This window comes from Lepidochelys kempii, chromosome 1 (assembly GCF_965140265.1).
Source record: "Lepidochelys kempii isolate rLepKem1 chromosome 1, rLepKem1.hap2, whole genome shotgun sequence".
Classification (NCBI taxonomy): Eukaryota; Metazoa; Chordata; order Testudines; family Cheloniidae; genus Lepidochelys; species Lepidochelys kempii.
Window position 1 is genome coordinate 321,876,836 of NC_133256.1, and position 21,571 is coordinate 321,898,406.

The following is a 21,571-nucleotide window of genomic DNA, read 5'->3' on the forward strand; positions in this document are numbered from 1 at the left end:
TTTCAGCTTTAAGCTAAAAGTAACACACCCCCCACCCCCAAGGTTTAGAACAAATCTTTCAAGTTGGGTAGATCTCTACCTAAACCAAGCTTCTAGGCTCAACCTAATCTTTCCAGGCTAAAACAGTCTTTTGGCCCTGGATCCCTCTAGTAAAGTGTTCTGTGTCCAAGCTCTCATTATTTGATTACACTTGGTATCTTACCTACAAATGTAGTAATTGCGTAACTATACAGTTCACTATAGTTAAACTATCATTAATGCAAACTAGGAAACTTAGTTTGTACCAGAGGAACAGCCGTGTTAGTCTGTATTCGCAAAAAGAAAAGGAGTACTTGTGGCACCTTAGAGACTAACCAATTTATTTGAGCATGAGCTTTCGTGAGCTACAGCTCACTTCATCAGATGTTTACCGTGGAAATGCAGTTTCCACGGTAAACATCTGATGAAGTGAGCTGTAGCTCACGAAAGCTCATGCTCAAATAAATTGGTTAGTCTCTAAGGTGCCACAAGTACTCCTTTTCTTTTTTAGTTTGTACCCACAGCATCCACTTGGGGAGTTAGAGAGCAGTACTTTGGTGCACACTGCTTTTCACATCCCGTAGTCCCAGCTGTGGGGTAGTGTAGAAATAGCATGGGTAAAGAGGAAGTGGTCAATCTTAATACTGCTCTACTGTTTCTTCTTTCAGTTTAAATAATTATAGTTCTTCCAGTGTTGTATTTTGCTGAAGTAACCAGTAAAAATTAAAATGGATTTTTTATTTTTGAGTAACAGTGGTCCTCTTTCCTTTCTCTTATCCTAAACTCTCTCCAGTATTAGGCTTTGTGATGACATTTGATCATTCTTAATTTATTTCATTAGGATTAAAATGAACACTATCCACATATGTACACTCAGATAGTAATTTCAGACATAATTACCATACTGAATCAGATGAGTGGCCCATCAAAGTCTAATACCCTATATTTGACAATGTCCAATACCAGCTGCTTCGGAAAAAGTTACAAGAAACTCTGTAATAACAATTACGGGGCAATCTGCCCCCTAGGGAAAATTTCCTCCCAACTAACAGTTATACATGTCAAGACAAACTATATGAAAATGGCATTAAGGTTGGGAGTACATACCAATAAATAAAGTAGAATACATTACAGGTGTTTCAATTATCCCAAAAATCAAGTGTTATAAATCCCTAAAATTCACAATTAAATATAGAAGAAATCCAAACATGTTGGGGTATGGAAATCCTTAATCAGGATACCAAACCACCTTAGTGTACTAAGTGTACACCTTAGTGTACTTACTAACATTCGGGGGGGGGGGGGTTGGTTGGCTAGCTCCCAGTACTAAAAGGGGAAGGGTCTATGGGAAATCAGGACCCTGAGACTGATAGTCCCCAGGAACAATAGGGAGAGGCCAATGCTCCAAGTCAGCCTGAATGACAGGGCAAGCAGGCTAATCAGGGAGTCAGGAGGCCAGTTTTGGGCCCCACACTACAAGAAGGATGTGGATAAATTGGAGAGAGTCCAGCGAAGGGCAACAAAAATGATTAGGGGTCTGGAACACATGACTTATGAGGAGAAGCTGAGGGAACTGGGATTGTTTAGTCTGCAGAAGAGAAGAATGAGGGGGGATTTGATAGCTGCTTTCAATTACCTGAGAGGTGGTTCCAGAGAGGATGGTTCTAGACTATTCTCAGTGGTAGAAGAGGACAGGGCAAGGAGTAATGGTCTCAAGTTGCAGTGAGGGAGGTTTAGATTGGATATTAGGAAAAACTTTTTCACTAAGAGGGTGGTGAAACACTGGAATGCGTTACCTAGGGAGGTGGTAGAATCTCCTTCCTTAGAAGTTTTTAAGGTCAGGCTTGACAAAGCCCTGGCTGGGATGATTTAATTGGGGATTGGTCCTGCTTTGAGCAGGGGGTTGGACTAGATGACCTCCTGAGGTCCCTTCCAACCCTGATATTCTATGATTCTAAGTGCCCAGTGCAGACAGAGTACCCTGGAGTGGGGACACCCTAGCCCCTGTCCTAGGTAACCACAGCAGGGTTGGGGGGGGGGAAAATCGAGCCCTCCAGGAATTCTGGGCCCAGCCTTGTTGGGGTTACGAGGACTCTGCCAAACAGGAGAGTGGAAGGGGAGTCCTCAAGGGCAGGGAGACCACTGGGTAAAGGAAGTGGGAGAGAGGACTCAGATCCTTTCGCTAGCCCACTTCACTGGGGTAGTGCAGAAGCCAGAAAAGTTCCCCACAATAGCAGAACTATTCCCCACTTATATTAGCTCTCCACTGTAGCAATTGTGTGCAATAGCTTTATGATTATGGAATTTTAGGTTTGTGGTCAACAATTAAACTAATTATTTAAGACATATTTGATCTTCTTTCATGTTGCTATAGGGCAGAGTTAAGGTCATCTGTTTCTATGCCATTCATTATTTTCTACATTTTTACGTCTCCTCTTTTCATCTCAATTTTCTCAACTCATCTCTAAGCCGCTTCTATTTCTAGTGCGTATCTTTTATAGAAATTGAGTGACCAGAACTGAACACAGTATTCTAGGTGAGGTTACATAACTGATTTAATAAACTGAAAATCACATTTCCATAGTATTCCCTATTCCATTAAGTACATAGTCTAACATTTACTTGACTACTGTTGCACAGTGAGCAAAAGGTCTTTATCAAACTGTCCGTAAAAATGCAAGTCTTTTTTGTAACTTTGTTTAAAACCAGTAAGGTGTAAGTATTCATAAAGTCTAATGCCAGAAAGGACTGCTGTGATCATCTAGTCTGACCTTCTGCATAACACAGGCCACAGAACTTCCCAAAACCAATGCCTGTTTGAACTAGGCAGAGCATATCTTTTAGGCAAACATCCTATCTTGATTTAAAAATTCCTAGTGATGAAAAATACTGGTCTCCTCTTTACCTCCCACCCCAAATTTTGGGTCATCTGCAAAATTTATTTAGTTATGATTTTTTGTTTTCTTCCAAGTCATTGATAAAAATAGTTAAAGGGCATAGGGCCAAGAACTAATCGATGTGAGACCGCAGTAGACATACCCTCACTCAACAATTCCCCTTTTACAATTAAATTTTGAAACCTGTCAGTTATGCGGTTTTTAATCAGTTTAACGTATGCCATGTTAATGTTATATCGTTCTAATTTCTTAATCAAAAAGTCATATGGCCTACAGAAGTCTAAATCTATTAATCTTTATCAACCAAACTTGATATTTTTTTGATAAGATATCAAGTTAGACAGGATCTATTTTTACATAAGCTCATGTTGATTGGCATTAATTACATTACCCTCCTTTAATTCTTTATCAGGCACTCCATTATTTTGCCTAGGATCACTGTCATGGAAACAGACCCATAATTACCCAAGTCATCTCATTTACCCTTTTTAAATACTTGGCACAACATTAACTTTCTTTTACTCTTCTGGAACCTCCCTAGTGTTCCAAGAGTTATCAGGAAGGGCGGAGGGGGGGGAAGAAACATTAACAGTGAAGCAAGCTTCTCAGCCAACTCCTGGATGCAAGGTACCGGGACCTGTTGATATTAAATGTCTAACTTTAGTATCTGCTATTCAACATCTTCCTGAACTGTTATTGGAATGGAAAGCATTTCTTCATCATCAATCATAATCTGATAGGACTACATCATCTGTTTCTCCTCTTCCCCCACCACAAAACAAAAATATTTATTGAACACTTGTGCCTTTTCATTATTGACTATTCCACAATTTCCATCTAGTAATGGACCAACAAAAAATTCTTCCCAGTTACAATTTACAAACCCCTTCTTATCGTCCTTTACTCTGTTGACTATAGATTGATTAGGTTTACCCGACTGGCCCACACAGACAAAAACAGGTGGAGCATCACATCTTCAACTGGTATGGAGATCACCCTGGGGCTTAAGGATGAGACAGGTGCCCAGAGACCCGAGTCAGGCAGCAATGCACAAATCTAGAGGCAGAAGCTTAGGCACCTAGGGAACTTTTACAGCAGAAATCTAGCCGCAGAGTGAATTTAAGTGCCTAAAGAGTTATGCGGCAGCTTAGCAGGGGTTTTTATGGATCACAGCAGCACCTAACTCTTTGTTTTCCGTCTCAGGATACTTGAACCAGGTTGCTTTTGGAAGTGGCATCAGTATGCAGAAACCAAAAAACACATTTCTTTAAGCCAGGGCATTATAGAGAAGAGATCTGATGATGTTGAAGAAATTATTGTAGAAGAAGCCAGCATCATATTGATAGAATCTAATTTCTTTTTGGTCTCCCTCTTTTGATCTCCACAGAGCTTCTTTTTTCTGAGAGTTCAGGAGGAAGTGGAGATACACAGGGCCATTTAAGCAGATAGTCTTTTTTGTGTCACCATTGCATGTACTAACAGAAGAAAATTTCAGCACCTTTATAGGTACTTTTTGATCTTTGGGTCCTCTGGAGAGCCCATCTCATCAAATGGGATCAAAATCTCTCATCTTTGACTGAACCTGACTAAGGACAAGAAAGAGGAGTCAATCTTCAGGTCAGAAGAGAATCTGATGGCCTTAACCCAGCATAATCTCATATAGAGATACTTTAATGATTGACTTCTTTTCAGGCTTGGAGCATACAGAGAAATGTGCAGGGGTGAAATCTACAGATTTCTCAAAAGACCTGCCTTTCCTATGGCTCATCTTGAGGGGGATCCTGAACAAGAGGTTAAGTTGCTTGCTCAGGCAGCTTGAGAGAAATTAATTAATCCAATGAAGACCTCTATGCCTTTATTAGGGAATAACTGACCTGAATCTTCTTTCAGAGTATTTAAGAGGGAGGAAAGTTCTCCTTCATCAATTGAGGACTAGAACAAATACTTGTTTAATCTAGACAACCCTCAAAAGAAAAGGTCTCTTTGTTTTGCAAGTTGGGAAGTAGTATCATGTTTATGGCCCAGTGATGAAAGTCCTGAAAGGAAGAAGAAGAGAACCATCCACACTGGCTGGAGTAGGATACAGGGTCAGGAGGTCAGAGGAGGGAGGGAGAGCCCATCACCCAGAACATCTACATAGTTTGGATGTATGCGGTGCCAGCTTAAGAAAGAGTGAGGCGGGTTAAAGACATCCGAATAAGTTTCTTGTTCTATTTAAAGAGTAGTAACAATAAAGCAGAAAGAACTAGCCTAATTATTCCATACATAAAATAGTTCTTAGTGAATGAAATTATTAGCTTTACTGTAGTGTAACCTCAGTCAAACCAATAAAATAAAAACCTCTTACTTCCCTAAATTGTGCAGCTATTATAATCATACTACATTTAGCCTAAAACTTGAAGATACTGTACCACACTTGATTAAATCAGACCAGTATTCACTAATCCAGTCAGCTGCTGAAGCTAAGTATAAAATAAAAATCACTGATCCCTATGTTGTTTTATGTGGTTTAATTTATACAATTTATACATTAGGGTAATTTATACATTATGCACGGACCGATTAAAAAACTGACCTAGATTATAAAGGTAACATTTGTTTTAGGTTTCAGAGTAACAGCCGTGTTAGTCTGTATTCGCAAAAAGAAAAGGAGTACTTGTGGCACCTTAGAGACTAACCAATTTATTTGAGCATATTTTATTTCAGCCTGCTCATATTTGAGGTTTTTTTTTTTCTAATTTCAAATTTTAGAGTAATGAGAAACAATACATACTAACTTCATCTCTGAAGAATACAAAATTTTCCTCCTGTAACCTCACACGCAACTTAAAATCCACTCACAGATAGCAAGTGAGAGCCTCATCTCCTGCAGAATCTCAGATTTCATTAAATATTACTTACCAGCTTAATATGGTGGTGCCATTTTCCCCATTGTCAATTTTCAGACTAGACACTTTAATACTCTCTTTCCTCACTAAACACGGGTCAACAGGGGAAGAATCCTTCCCTTGTGTTTTGACAGAGGACTTACTGAGCATGACCCAGAAAATTATTTCTAAGGGCCTCCTTGTTATTTGGGTAGTATCAGACTCAGCCCTTGAGTTCTATGGCCTGTATTATACAGAAGGTCAGACTAGAACAGGGATTGGCAATCTTTGGCCCCTGGCAGGCCAGGAAGGTTTGTTTACCTGCAGCGTCCGCAGGTTTGGTCAATCGTAGCTTCCATTGGCTGTGGTTCGCTGTTCCAGGCCAATGGGGGCTGCGGGAAGGGCAGCCAGCACATGCCTCAGCCCACGCTGCTTCCTGTAGCCCCTATTGGCCTGGGACAGCGAACCATGACCAGTGGGAACTGCAATCGGCCAAACCTGCGGACGCTGCAGGTAAACAAACCATCCCAGCCAGCCAGCAGCTTTCCCTGGCGGACCGCATGCCAATGGTTGCAGATCCCTGGACTAGAAGATCACAATGGTCCTTTCTGATCTTGGGCTCCATGAAAGAGGGCAACTGTAGAATGATTCAGAATACTTTCCCATCAGAAAAGGTAGTTGTGACATCCCCCAGGGCAGGAGTTCTCAACCTTTGTTTTTTGGACCCCTCTTCCCCCACATGCTATAAAAACTCCATGGACCCCCTGTGCCACAATAACTGGTTTTCTGCATATAAAAGCCAGGGCTGGCATTAGAGGGTAGCAAGCAGGGCAATTGCCAGGGGACATGCCAGAGGGCCCCCCCCCCACAAAGCTACATTGCTTAGGCTTTGGCTTCAGCCCCGGGTGGTAGGGCTCAGGACCCTGGACTTCAACCTCATGGGCTGGGACTTCAGCTTCGTTCCCTGAGCCCCAATGAGTCTAATGTTGGCCTTGCTTGGCGGCGCCCCTGAAACCTTCTCACAACCCCCCTCCCCAGGGGACCCCAGACCCCTGGTTGAGAACCACTGCCCAAGGGTACAGTGTGGACTTTTGAAAAGCTGTGCCCCTTAATTCTTAATTAAAGACCAGGTGTAACGATGCTGGTTCTGGTGGGACCCAACTGAGAGTGCCAATTCAGGATAAATTGCTTCAAGCAGGGCAGTTACAGCCCAAGGCTGGGGTTTCTATGCACACCAAGGCAAACAGAGAAGACTTTGGTTTTACCCCACTGGCTAACCACAAGTCACACAAGCAATTCCCTTAGACACTCCAGTTTCCCAGGATCACCACTGGTGCCCCTCATTATGGGGACAAATGGTTATGAAAACCAATACCCCAGTAAAAAAAAAAAAAAGGTTCTCTCGATCCCATAGGTCAATATACAAATCAGATCTTAAAAATCATGCTGTTGCCAATCCTTTAGAATCTAAAATCTAAAGGTTTGTTCATAAAAAGAGAGAAATATAGATGAGACCTAGAATTGGTTAAATGGAATCAATTACACACAGTAATGGCAAAGTTCTTGGTTCAGGCTTGCAGCAGTGACAGAATAAACTGCAGGTTCAAATCAAGTCTCTGGAGTACATCCACAGCTGGGATGGGTCATCAGTCCTTTGTTCAAAGCTTCAGTGTAGCAAAGTTCCTCCAGAGGTAAGAAGCAGGACTGAAGACAAGATGAAGAAGCTGCAGCAGCTTTTTATATCCTCTTGCTATGTGGTCTCTTTCTTTCTTTGTCCCAAAGACAAGCTGTCCATCACATGGCCTGGAAAAACCTCAGAGTTCTGTCCATAGGCTGGTCCCTGCATACCTTGCTGAGTCCCAAGGCGTGTCTGCCTTCTCTGAATGGGTCAGTTGTATAGTTGATGGTCCTTAATGGGCCATCCAGCAGGCTCGGCAGAGCTGACACCAACTTATCTGGGGTGTCACCCAGAAGCATAGCATAAGTTTGAAATACTTATATCTTTAAATACAAAAATGATACATGCAAACAGATAGCATAATCATAAGCAGCAAACCATAACCTCATCTTAGACACCTCATTTGACCCCCTTTATACAAGATTTGGTGCCACTACAGGACTTTGGTTGCAAAATGTTCTATATGGTCCCAGTTCAAGTCAATAACGTCATACCAGGATTTCCTCTTACACGGCTCTGCTGATGGAAAAACAGCCTCTCCAGGCCATGCTCACACAGCCATTAGCATATAAAGGCACACCCAGCGAAATTACATGAATGCTCTCTCAGTCACTCATGAACTAATTCAGGGGAACACCTCCATATCCTTGTCATAGCACTGCACCCCCGAAGCATGTGCCTTGTATAGTCCAGTTCCCTCACCGTGTAGTGCAAGCTCATTAATTAGTTCATCATTCAATCAAAGAGTAAAGAATATGTAACAGCCTTTGTTAACCTGAATAGAGATTCCCCAAACACTTCAATCAAAACATACTAGTTTAGATAATCTAGTTCTGTTCTTTTATCTAAAGATAGCTTTTAAGTGATAAGTGATACAGGCATAAAAGGTCAGAATTGACTAAAAAAAGAAATAAAATGATAAAAATTCCAATCTAATTCTGAAGCTTCACCAAGCTAACTAAAATGTGAAGCAAGCAACTTTCTCACCCAACCAGATGCTGCAGACAGTTCACAATTCATCCCAACTAGAAAACCTTCCAGTTAGGACCATCCCTTCCCACAGTTCAATACTGCTACTCTTTGCCCTCCAAACAATCTTACTTCCAGGTGTTGAGATGAGGGAGGAGTGAGGTAATTTGTGTGTTGGGGTATAAAAAGGAAAAAAAACACAGCTCCTCATGCTGAAAAATCCTTGCTGTGTCAAGTGGTTAGACAGTTCCATTGCCTATGTGCCCTGCAATCAGTCCTTCATATGAATTGCAAATTCTTGCTTGCACCCTCTGTGTACATACAGTTGACAGTCAAGGCCTTTATTACTTCTGAGGTGCTAGTCTGTGGGCTTTTCCCAGACTCACAATATGTTTCATTAACAAACCTATAGCAAAATCTCATAACTCCATATACAGTGTTGAGGCACAAGTTTTAACAGGACAACAATGTTAAGCAAATTATGACTTTTCAAATGATACCTCACAAAGCATCTCCTGTAAAAAGTCAGAAAGCAATCTAGTTAGATATGCATTCGATTCTGTTTTGTTTAAATGGCTGATAAAATAAGTTGTGCTGAATGGAATGGATATTCCTGTTTTTTGTGTCTTTTTGTAACTTAAGGTTTTGCCTAGAGGGATTCTCTATGTTTTGAATCTGATTACCCTGTAAGGTATTTACCATCCTGATTTCACAGGGGTGATTCTTTTCCTTTTTCTTTAATTAAAATTCTTCTTTTAAGAACCTGATAGATTATTCATTGTTCTTAAGATCCAAGGTGTGTGTTCACCTATGCAAATTAGTAGATTTTTATCAAGCCTTCCCCAGGAAAGGGGGTGTAGGGCTTGGGGGGAAAGACGTTTCCAAGTGGGCTCTTTCTCTGTTATATTTGTTAAACGCTTGGTGGTGGCAGCAATAAAGTCCAGGGACAAAAGGTAAAATAGTTTGTACCTTGGGGAAGTTTTAACCTAAGCTGGTAAAAATAAGCTTAGGGGGTTTTTCATGCAGGTCCCTACATCTGTACCCCAGAGTTCAGAGTGGGGAAGGAACCTTGACAGCTGGTGAGGGGGGTTGTTAGTGGGTTAGAGATAATTGTAATCATAAATCCAAAGTTTCTATTCAGTCCAGGATTTTTAAAATTATGAATTTAAACTCCCAGGCTTGTCTTTTGAAAGTGATATGTGGGTTACCTTTTGAGGATGAGGACTAAAAGGTCAGACATAGTGATCACTTTGTAAAAAGTGTTCACGCAAGTGAGGAATAGGTGCTGGTGAGGGCACACACGCTGAAGGGAGCTCACGGTGCTAGAATGGATATTGGTGGCAGTAGCAAGGTGAGGGATTCAATCTCAGTATAAGACACAGGAGATTCCCATTTTGAGCCAGTGATAGAACACAGCACTGAGGCTCAACAGCAAAATCCCATCTTGGGTCCTATATCAAAGGATCACAGCATAGTGGTTGGTTTCAGAACCCTCAGTGGACCCACTGGAGTATCAAGCTGTAGGCACTGAGAAGCTAGATGAGCATGGAACCTCAAATCTCTCTCCACACCTTCACTCCCTGTGGTGGAAGGGAAAGTCAGATGCTGGGTTACTGTGTAAGTCCCACCCGCACAAAAGGTCACTGCACATGGGCATTAGTGTCCAGTATGACTGCCAGGCAGAAGGCCCATGACAGAGAGGTGCCAGCTGGCAAAAAGTTTACTATTTTGGGTCAGCAACTCGTATCAGGTCTGACAATCTCACTACACTTAACATATTGCTTTCACGGTATTTTTACACAAATAGTGTACTACTTGTTGGGATCCAAACCTTTTGTTTGTTATAGCAAATGAACAATCAAAATGAACGATGAACTGCTGGAGTAAGTTAACTTTTGTCACCTCGGACAAAGGTGCTAGCTAAATTAATTAATAAAATAATATTACATGCCTCCAGTATTCTGTGTTAATTCATTGAAGAATACAAAATAACACAAATCTCAAACTGAAATGGAACAGTCAAATATAAAAATTTAGAAGTGTAAATTTTCAGTTTTGTTTCAATTAAAATAAAATTCCAAACATTGATTTAAATCTCAGTTCTAAACAAAAAAAAAAAATCAATTAATTTTGCCAGTTTCTATGGCAATACTATTACCATGCCACCTTACTTCTGCAGCTGCTGCTCTCTGGCCACCCAGCTCTAAAGGCAGCATCCCAGCAGAAGCAGTGCAGAAGTAAAGGTGGCATGGTATTGTCCTGCTGCAGGGCTCTATCCCCTACTATTCCCCCCCCCCCATTTTTCCGCCTCATTTTTCCATCCCCTCAGCTTTGCGCCTTGAGTGGCTGCCCCACTCGCCCTGTCCTGGTTCTGGCTTTGAGTACTGTACTGTAGTTGGGATGCAGGGACCAGGGTTGTTATAGCCGAAGTTTCATAATAATGAAAGACGTTACAGCAATGATGCACTGTATTGTAAGGTATCAAATGAAAGCCGGTGACACACTGGTCACCGTAATCACTGAGATGCATGTATGGATGGTGTGTGAGGAGTTGTGTATTCCTACTAAAAATATGCTTTAAAACTATGTAACCTGGCAGAGTTGACTGACAGGTTCTCTGCTAGACCGGATGATTTAAAGATTTTTTTTTTAAATGTCATTTAAATTTAAATTTTTTCTTTTTAAAAAACCTGTTTAAAATGAAATCTGACTGTAATATAAAATATGTTAATGTCTTAAAACATTTACATATAAATTTGTTCAATCCATGAGCCTCTACCAAAAACTGAGTTAAGGGCTGCTTTTCTTTCGAATCTGTTTAAGAAATAGGGGAGGGGGAGAACCTAACTTTTGAGGTCAAGCTTTATAAATATGGCACAATAGGTCATGTACTGTATTAAAGCTTTGATCCTGGGGAGACCCAAGGCCTGTTCTATTGGGTACAGGAGTTCTATTTAGCTGTAACTCAACATGTTTTAATGGCTATATCAACGGAGAAGAAAATCACCTTTCTTTAGAAAAAAACTGAAGTACAAATGGGAAAACTGACTAAAAATCAATGATTTAAATAGAGCAGAGGTCCCCCAAGTGTGGGGCAGGCCCCCTAGGAGGGTGTGGAGGAACGTCCGGGGGGGGGGGGCATAGTGGGGCCTAGGCCAGCCTCACAGGAGCAGGGAGGGAGCACCAGCCAGCCCCTCCCTGCCCTCAGCTCCCAGCCCTGTCCCCAGCCTCTGCACAGCTCCAATCCCAGTCCCGTGCTAGCCTCCAGCCTCAGCGCCGTTCCCAGCCCAAGGCCGGGGCAGGGGACAAAGCCAGGAGCAGTGCCGGACCTGGCCATGGGCCTGGCTGCCAGTCCCCACAGCGGCTCGGCTGCAGCTCCACTCCCGCCCCCACCCCCAGTCTCGGCCCCTGGCCGCAGCCCCACTTCACCCCCAGCTGCTACCCCAGCCTCAACCCCCTTACACCGGTCCGCATCCTTCCCTCTCCCGCAAACCATGGCCTGCTCCTTGCCCCAGCTTGGGGGGCGGGGGGGGGGGGGGAAGAAACATGACAGGGATAAGGTAGGGGCATAACCCTCAAAAGTTTGGGGACCGCTGAAATAGAGGCTTTCCACTTCGTGATCTGAATCATGATTTAAAATCAATCCACCCTGTTTTCTGCCAGACAAAGCACCTATCTATTCACCTATCCCGGACTCTTATGTAAATTAAGTATAGTAAACAAAACACAATGGGAACTACATCTGCATTCTAAGTGTAACCCTTCTGCCCCTCGGAGTTGGCAGCAACAAGGGCCGGGTTCAATATCTAGGGGATCCATTCCAATAACACAATGCAAACCAGCTCGAGCCCCCACCCAGTGACCTGGGACAAATATATACCACCCCCGCTGGGTGCCTCCAAGAGGCAATACCTCCCCTCTCGCAAGCACATAGTCTGAGTGTAGCAAAAAGCCTTTTAATAACAGAGAGAAACAATGTGGTATTATGTTGGGGAAACACCACTAACAGGATTCATAACACAACCCATGAGCAAAAAACCCACCCCAAGCAAATTGGGGCATGCCCTTTCCCTTTGGTTCTTGAGTCCAGCAACCCCAAATCACCCAAAGTCCCAAAAGTCCAATGACCCAAAAGTCTCTGTCCCTGGTCAGGGCAGCCCCAGAGTTCAAAAGTTTATCTACAGAGCTTTACCTCCCAACCTGGGCGGAGGTAAGAGGCACCTTACATGATCTGAAGCAGACTGCCCCACAGCTCCAAAGGCCTTCGCTCCGCTCTGCCAGCCGCCCCACAAACTGCTTCGCTCAGCTCCGCTCTGCAGCCCACACGCAGCTCCCGCCATCCCACAAACTGCTCCACCAGCCGATCCACGAACTGCTCCACATCCCACCAGCAGCTCCCGCCATCCTATAAACTGCTCTACCAGCCTGTCCACAAGGCACTCCAGCCATCCCGCAAACTGCTCCACAATATATCTTCAGGCTCCCCCACTATTTAACACAACGCTCAGTGATATCAGCTCTTTGGTGAATTCAGCTTGTAGTAGGGGAGCCTCAGTGCTGGTGCACTATTAGCCCAAAGTGAGCTCAGCAGCCTGTAACTAGACTTCTAATGAATTAGCTCTGATATTCCACAGTGGAGAGAAGAGGAAGTGCAATTAGCATGTAAGGCCCTCACCAAGGGGCCCATGCCACCAAGTATTAATACTTGTCCCCAGCCTCTCTCCATTCATAGAGTTTTGGAACCCATGACCCTTGCCTAGCGAGTGCTCCTTAGTTGATGGTGAGTCCCTCCATCATAACAAAAGGCCAAGTACAGTTCCAAGCACAGTTCCCATAATCAGGGTAATAACAATTTATTCTTCCTGCCCCAATAACAGAAACACTGGGGATCCCACAGCAGCCAAAGTGACCGTTTGGGCAGCTATGGCCTCATTCTAGGCGGGGTGGGTGTGCCTATGCAAATGAGATCGGCCCCTGAAGTTCTTTTCCACAACTTGCCACACCTCACCACCAGATGTCAGGGTGGAGCTCATCCTGACACTGCTTACCTCAGTCAACATAAGGATGTTAAATTAACATGGAAAGATGCTGGAAACTGAACCACAGGGCATTGTCCTGTCCCTGAGGTGCAAAGACAATCAACTCTGGGGTATAATAGGAAGGCAAAAGGATCCCTGTTTTATCCTGCATCTGGGGACTACTGAACAGTGCAATTACAGTCATGAAAATGGGATCTCAACAAGGGTTTGGCTGAAAGCACCATAAAGGACATTTGGGCAAGACAGACTTTTTTAGACAAGGGCTTAGCCTGTTAATTTTAAGCTTAGAATGTAAGAAGCATGTTATACCTTTTGTTTTATTTGTAACGTGGTGTTCTGACTATCCTTGCTTGCGATCTCTTACATATTAAGATGTTAATAAAACTTTATATTTGTTTTACCCACAAAACCTTACGCCCAAATAAATCTGCTTAAGGTGCCACCAGACTCAACATTGTTTTTGTGGATATAGAACTAACACAGCTACCCCTCTGATACTTTATATTTGTTTTCACTATAAATAGATTACAGTGCTATATTGTTACATTGGAGATTATACTCAGCTGAATCGAACAAGCTTGCGTTCCTTTGGGGACAGCTTATCTGGTAATTTCTGTGAGTGTCCAGTGGATCAGGGCTAGATACTACAGAGGATAGGGTGACCAGATGTCCCAATTTTATAGAGACAGTCCCAATTTTGGGGGCTTTTTTCTATTACCCCCCCACCCCCGTCCCGATTTTTCACACTTTCTATCTGGTCACCCTAACAGAGGGACACTTATGGGGAACTTCGGAACTGGGTGCACTTAGTGTTAATTTGTAAGGCAAACTGAGGGCTGGTGTAAGTTCAGAGGAGAGTGCTTATGTGACTGAAGCGCTGGCAGTATCAAGAAGTTGACATCCAGCCATAGGCACCAAGTTTCTAATCTTCTGGGGGGCGTTCCCCCTCAGCTCTGCCCAGGCCCCACCCCCACTTCACCCCTTCCCCCAAAGTCCCACCCCGCCCTGGTTCTTCCCACCCCCGCTCCGCCCCACATCTTCCCTGCCCAGTTCCACCCCCTTCCCCTAGCATGTGCCCTCACACCTCCCCCCGGCACTTCCTGTTGCCGTGAAACGGCTGATCCATGGTAGGCACTGGAAGGTGGGGGGGGGGGGGAACTCGCTGATCGGCAGGGCCCGCTGGTGGGCAGAAGGTGCTGTGGGGGAGGGGGAGGTTCTGGTAGGGGAGCTGTCCGTGGGTGCTCAGCACCCACCATTTTTTTCCTGTGGGTGCTCCATCCCCAGAACACCCATGGAGTCAGTGCCTATGCATCCAGCTACCATAAGACAGACTCCCTCTCGCTGAAAGCAGTGGGAATAACATGGAACCCCAAGGGAGGTGTACCTGTTGAAACCCTCATAAACCCCGTGAAGTCTTGGTGAGAGGTCAATGGCTCCCAGGAAAAAGGAAGGCTCTAGACTAAACTATCCTATATTACTCAACTTACGTTTACAAGAAAATATTAAAATCAGATTAAAGGAAGAGCTAGCCTGAGGTAACAAAGGCAAGTTCCATTTGCTCTCTGCGACAGTGGCAAAGGAACTGAGGCTGTCAAGGTGGTGCACTCCCTTACGTAGAGTAGGTCAAGGATGTCACCCCCACCGCCTGCCCCCGGACTTTGCAAGACATTGCTTTTCAATGCAGTTCATCAGCTACATACCAGATGTACCATATTTCACAAATGGAAATGTACCACAAATAAGTTCTTCTTAATATATGTAACATCACAACTAAACAAACATCTATAAGTTACTTATAGACCACAGAAAATCCCAACACAAACATTAAACACGAGACCAAAAAAAAAAAAAATCCCAAGTATTTAAAACTTTGGAAGTCAGTATCTAAACTTAAAAGTACAATTATTTTGGTGCTTCCTGGATAGATCCCCCTGCAGACTTCTAGAATCTCCCTGGATTGGAAACCCACAGACATACTGTGCTCTATCAAGTTCACAGAAACTCTGGCCCTTTCCTTAATTATCTGACATTAAATAAATGTCATGGACCAAGACCCTGTTTTTCTAGGCACTTCACAAACACAGAGGGCTCCTAGGCTAGGCACTATGATAATGCAAATCAATAATAATAATAATGAAAAACATTCTGACTTCTTGCTTCTCCAACAATTGTAAGACTATGCCTATGCTCACATTTTATAGCCATACAAATCAGACAAAACATTGTAGACAAAAAAAGAAATAACTGTAAAATCAATACTAAATCAATGCCAAGAGATGAGCCATTTTATCCACAGGTGTCTGGATTTGGCCAGGGATGTAGCAAGTCTTATGATGAAGCAAGACACTCCAGCCATCTGACTTTTTTTGAGTGTTGCTTCGGGGGAAAGAAGTTCAGTTCATGGGGCAGAGCAACCAGTCGGAGCTGCTGCACGAAGAGCTCTCACCCCCCACTCCCTCTTTCCACCAGTTGAAAATGGCTTCAGTGTGCAGGAGCGGGGGGGGGGGGGGGGGGTTGGGTGTGGAAGGGAAGGAAAGAGCTCAGAAGCTCAGGTCGGCTCCCGTCCCTCATCCCCTCCTGTAACAATGGGGATGGCTCCTCTGGTCCTCTCTCCACTCACTGCAACATGCACCTTGGGAACAGGATAAAGGGGTGAAGAAGCACGAGAGCTAATCCTCCCGATTGCCCCAGCCTGGAATGGGGGAGAAGGGGACCCTGCTGTAGTCCCCACTCCTAGGCCTAGGAGAGAGAAGTGAAAAACCCCAGGAAGAGCAGAAATGAGGTAGAGGGCAGAACTGATGGGGTGGAACATTGAATTGATGGAGAGGCTAGAGGGCAGAACGTATGGGTCCTGGGGCTACAAATGAGCAGAACTGACGCAGGAACTGGGGGAAGGAGGAGCAGGATTAATCGCTGGACAGGGGACAGACAGATGTAGGGGTTAGAGCTCCTCCAACTTTCTAATCACACAAAACAGAACACCCTTGCCCTGCCCCTTCCCCAAGGCTCTGCCCCCCACTCTCTCCATCCCCCCACCCTTGCTCTCCCGCACTTTCACTCACTCATTTTCACCAGGCTGAGGCAGGTTAGGTGTCTAGCCTTCACGCTGCTCCCAGGAAGCTGCTGGCATGTTCCTCCAGCTCTTAGGTGGAGGTTCCCGGCCAATGGGAGCTGCGGAGCCGGCACTCAGGGTGGTGGCAGCGTGTGGAACCCTCGTGCTCACCCCTACATCTAGGAGGCAAAGGGACATGCCGGCAGCTTCCTTGGAGCTGTGCAAACCTGGTAGGGAGCCTGCCAGCCCCACACCAACTGGACTTTAACAGCCTAGTTAGCGGTGCTGACCGAAGCTGCCATGGTCCCTTTTCGACCTGGTGTTCCACTTGAAAACTGGAAACCTGGCAAACTTATTCCTGCATCAAGGGCCAAAAATCACCTTGCCAAATAAATTTGGGACAGTGGGCAATACCAATTGTCACACATGCATGTGATAGGCAGAGGGAATTCAAAAATCAAGACAAAATTGGGGTGGGGGGGGGGGGAAGAAGGGCACTATCTTTTTTTTTATAATCTCTTTGGGGGGAAGTCACATGGTTTCTCGAGTGGTCTAACTCATTTTTTAAATCTCTTGAAGTCAGAGGTTTCATTTGTGTGTGAACATAGTTTTATTATTAACTCCAATTTACTGATGGGGAAACTGAAGCACCAAGTAGTAGTGAAATGACTTGCACAGGTCACAGAATGAATTATTGGTCAAGTCAGGAATAGAACCCATGTTGCTTCACTCCCTGTCTATTAATGTAACTAGTAGACCACATTGCCTCCACTGACAGCCCAGTTACACCAGTCAGCAAATGATAAATGGACCAGTGTTCTATGGTTCCTATAGACATCCAAAAAGGAAGTGGAAAATGTAGCTGGAATTTAAGAACAGACAAGCACAAACTAATGCTTTATTAGCTGATAATCAGTATCATCACCTAGTGATGATACTGGTTCTATGGCTCATAATGAAATAATTACATCATTTAAGATATTGTACTACACTATAAATGAAGGCAGAAATTTTCTAAAAACAAATGTAATTGCTAATTATTGAACGATTGAAGCATTTATTGCTGTAACTGGCATAGTTTATTTTTCTGTCCATATTGCATATTTTTATTAGAATGCTATTTCTTTTGAGGTTTTAGCCAATAAATGTGTAAGCAGATGAGTCATAATCATGTGTTATTCATTAGTGTCTTTCCTAAAGTCATTCATTTTCCATTTTGATATTAATACATGTTTCTGCTGCCAATCAAAAAAAAAAGTGCAGTTCACCACTTGCATTATAAAGGAAATTCCCTTAGGGAATTCCCATATATTTAGACATTAACATTTGACAAGACAGACATAACACAGGAATGAAGAGGAGGAGCTAGGAGGAGTTAACAGTCAAATGAGAAGCCAGTTTTGTTTGAACAACCTTGTTTTTCTTTCTGTTGCATGAACCCATGGAATGTTTTGTTTTCCTCTGTCTAGCTACAGCATGTACACAGACATGAACACCCAGTATTTTAGACAATCGTATTAAGTGAGTTATAGTATTTAAATAACTTCTTGAACTGATTATTTAAAAAAAATAGTATCTCTCTATAAGCTAGATTTGGATATACTATTTTACATCAGTACTATTTTCTTCGACACAAGTTTCATAACAGTACTGTTCTATTTATTGCCAAGTTTAGTACTGAAAATCTGAAATAAAATATAAAAAAGTAAACCAAGCAATCTGAATTGAAGAGGTGTTCTCTCATTACAAACAAAACTGAGTCAAAAAGTATAAAATACCACAAAATGTCAGATAATATCACAGCATTTACTTACAAAACCAAACCCTAAAACTAAAACTCCTGAATCCTAGCGCCTGTTTTTCTCTAAACAATAATATGCCTTGTGTGGTGTCCAGTTTCCCTTTGGGTTCTATTTAGAAACTCTGTGGAGACTTCTAGAAATTCAGTATTCTGAGGCGTCACAAACTTTGAAAATTTCAAAATACAAAAAACTTCATCCCAAAAGGAAGAACTTTTACAGAGTCTTAAAACCAACCCCCATTAAATAAGTTCATCCCTCTTCTACACAGAGAGTGGAGGACGTCAGCCTTTTTTATTATTTGTATTACAGACAGTGGCTAGGGTACCTAATCAATTTATACAGTGCTGTACAAAAAATTAACAAGAAGGTCATTCCTGTCCAAGACACCTTGTAATTTTATATTAAGACAAGAGGCAACTTAAACAAAAGTATTGGTGGAGGAGGTGGACAACCTAACAATAAACAAGCACGTTTTGCTGGGGGGTGGGGAGTGCTTGGCTGGGCAGATGAAAAGCTATCAGGAAATCGAGGAATATAGTGACAGGTTTCAGAGTAACAGCCGTGTTAGTCTGTATTCGCAAAAAGAAAAGGAGTACTTGAAATTGGTTAGTCTCTAAGGTGCCACAAGTACTCCTTCTTTTTGAGGAATATAGTGCTTCTCATTCCATTTATCCTTATTCAAAATGTTCCCCTTAAACAGCTACGAGGTTTACTTTGAGGAAGGGAGTTGCAGGACCAGCTGTTCTGTTTTCAAAACTGCTGAAGGAGTGGCCGTGGTAACCCCAGCACCTCTGGAGCAACAGAGAGAGGATACAGCCTGTGACATTTTAGTAGTACAGTTCGTCACTGGCAACGGCTCAGCAAACTGTTTCATTTCCCAACAGGAAGCAACACTAACAATTAAAGCTGCCAAATACACCAGCTATGGCGGCTGCTTATCTACAGTCGATTGGGCAGTTTTAAGGAGATTTCTAAACACTAGGTAGAGGGTCTCATTGCACACAAAGCAAAAATTCTTCATCTTTTGTGGGGGTGGGAAATCTTTCCCAAACTTAGAACATTCTACTTGCCCACAAGCACCCAGGCCGAGTAAATTCTGATGAGCAAGTAAAATATCATTAGTTAGGTTTTTGTTAGTTACCGTTAACTTCATAGTCAAGGATGGACGGAGTGTGTGGCTGGACTGTTAAGGTTTGGAAACAGTTTCAGAAGGCGCCTTTAAACAATGTTTTGACAGGGGTTGTCCCTCCTCTCCGCATCTCATGAGACTTGGGGAGAGGTCTGAGGATAAGTGCCAGCCTGACTGATGAAATACTCCTTGACCGCAGAAACCCACCTCGAGTCTCTCTCTCTCCCTCCCCCCTCCTCCGGTGAGAGGTTTGGAGCAGATCTAAAAAAAGATGCCTGCCTCACACGCAGCCCTCCCATGAGGGAATAAGTTGAGGCAGTGGCCCAGGTTGCCATACCGTTTTGGTACGGGGAATCCCCCATCTACTATTTCTCTACGGATTTACCATCACTCCCTGCGCTGCCCAGAACACCAGAGCCAATCGGAGATTCCCAGGAAGGGAACGAGCCTGTTACCAGATTTTGGTGTCTGACCCACCCCTCTGCATGAGGATTTACGAACTTCTCCCAGCTGGAAGATTCCCAGAAGAAACGGATGAGACAAGTGTCTCCAGACTGAGCTTGCGAAAGGGAACCGAAACCAACTCTCCTTTGTGCGGTCCCCAGCGTTAGGGATTTCACTCCGCCTGCTCCCCAAGTCCCCGTCCTACCCACCCCACCCCGCAGAGGGAAGCGACCCTCCGCCCACACCGCTCATCACAGCGGGAGTGGAGCGCACAACCCCAGCCCGAGAAAGCACAAGGGGGCTGGATCAGACACGTCGGACCCCCTCCCCCATCCTCCCAGGGCACCAGACGGGGCTTTCACACCCGACTCGCCACGCAAGGCGGCACCCGCGGGTGCCTCGCACCGTCTAACCCCGCTCGCTTACCTGCAGGACACAGACAGCTCCACCTTGGTGGCCGGCATGCTGGCGCTGAACGAGTTAAATTCCCCCACGGACGCCATATTCCCAAACCTGCCACCGCCGTCCAGCTTCGGCTGCCCGGACTGCTTATCAGGTCCGAACATGGGGCAGGGCGGGGCGTAAGAGGCGTCGCTAGCGGGAGCTCCCAGCAGCGGAGCTCACTGCCGCCGCTCCTCTTGCTGGTCACTAACCGACTGGGTAGAGCCACTGGGCTGAGCTCAAACTGCTGCACGCGGGCGGGAAACGCCGACTAAGTGAGATTAGGGCGCGACCGGTGACGTCACCACGGGCCGAACCCGCGCGTGACAGTAACCCCAACCTGGGGGCCCACGAGTGACCAACGGTCTCCAACGTTCCCTGCCCCGCGCAAGGGGGGTGAGAGCGTTCCCTGCCCCGCGTGGCGCCAGCGCGGGGTTGGAACATGAGCCGCCCCGGTGGCGGGAGCCGGAGGGAACCTGCGCCGGGGCGGGGGAGGAGAAATAGCACTTTACCCTCCCTAGCAGCGCTGGGACACGTGTACAGCGGCCCCTGGTGGGGGACTCCGTTAAGTGAAGCCTCCTGCGGCCGAACATCTGGCGGTTACCTCGAGCCCTGAGCCCCCTTGGGGCAGGCGCTACGCCCTGGCAGTCGCACGAAGGGCAGAGCGAGCCAGACCCCTGAAGGAAGAGAGCACAGAGCAGAGGGGGCCGGAGAGCTGGAGCCAGACCCATGAAGAGGGTAGGGTTACCACCTTTGAAATGTAGTGTGAGTCGCTGCTCAGGCGGGGGCAGCGCACGGAGACCTCCTGGTCTTTCCTGCACCTAGGAGCCGGACATGCCGGCTGCTTCTGGGAGCCGCGCAAAGCCAGGGCAGGCAGGAAGCCTGCCTGAGCCCTGCTGCGCCTGGGACCGGAGTTTCAAGGGCCTGGTCAACAGCGCTGACCAGAGCTGCCAGGGTCCCTTTTCAATTAGACACCTGGCAACCCTAACCCCCGCCCCACAAGGCAAGCCTGTCACAACCTCAACCACAAGACTACACCACAACGCCCCCTTCAACAGCCACCTATGGAGAGATAACACATATCGATAAGATTGATAACATTGCACATCTCCTCACACTCGCGTGACTCAAATCCTCTCACATATGCGCGCGTGCATTTGCATGTTGGTGGGCAGACAGCACTGAATTTCAATAGTTTTGATCTGTTGTCACTTAAAGTGTGGAAATGGGAACAC

At 44.9% G+C, this 21,571-nt stretch overlaps 1 protein-coding gene across 10 annotated transcripts in view; it reads right to left on the minus strand.

Annotated features, from left to right (window-relative positions):
• Positions 1–20,794, minus strand: part of CPNE8 (copine 8) — a 296,010-nt gene extending 275,216 nt beyond the window's left edge. For 2 of the 10 annotated variants that reach the window (XR_012156821.1, XM_073328401.1), the window contains exon 1: positions 20,322–20,577. Coding sequence is in view for 8 of the 10 variants with exons in the window: in XM_073328401.1 (XP_073184502.1) it covers positions 20,322–20,461 (140 nt within the window). In the remaining 2 variants the exon portion in view is untranslated. Of the gene's footprint in view, positions 1–16,530; positions 16,997–20,321 lie in introns of those variants that run through there. The other 8 variants (XM_073328394.1, XM_073328405.1, XM_073328393.1 and 5 more) reach the window with 7 other exon arrangements.
• Between the last annotated feature and the right edge of the window lie 777 nt (positions 20,795–21,571).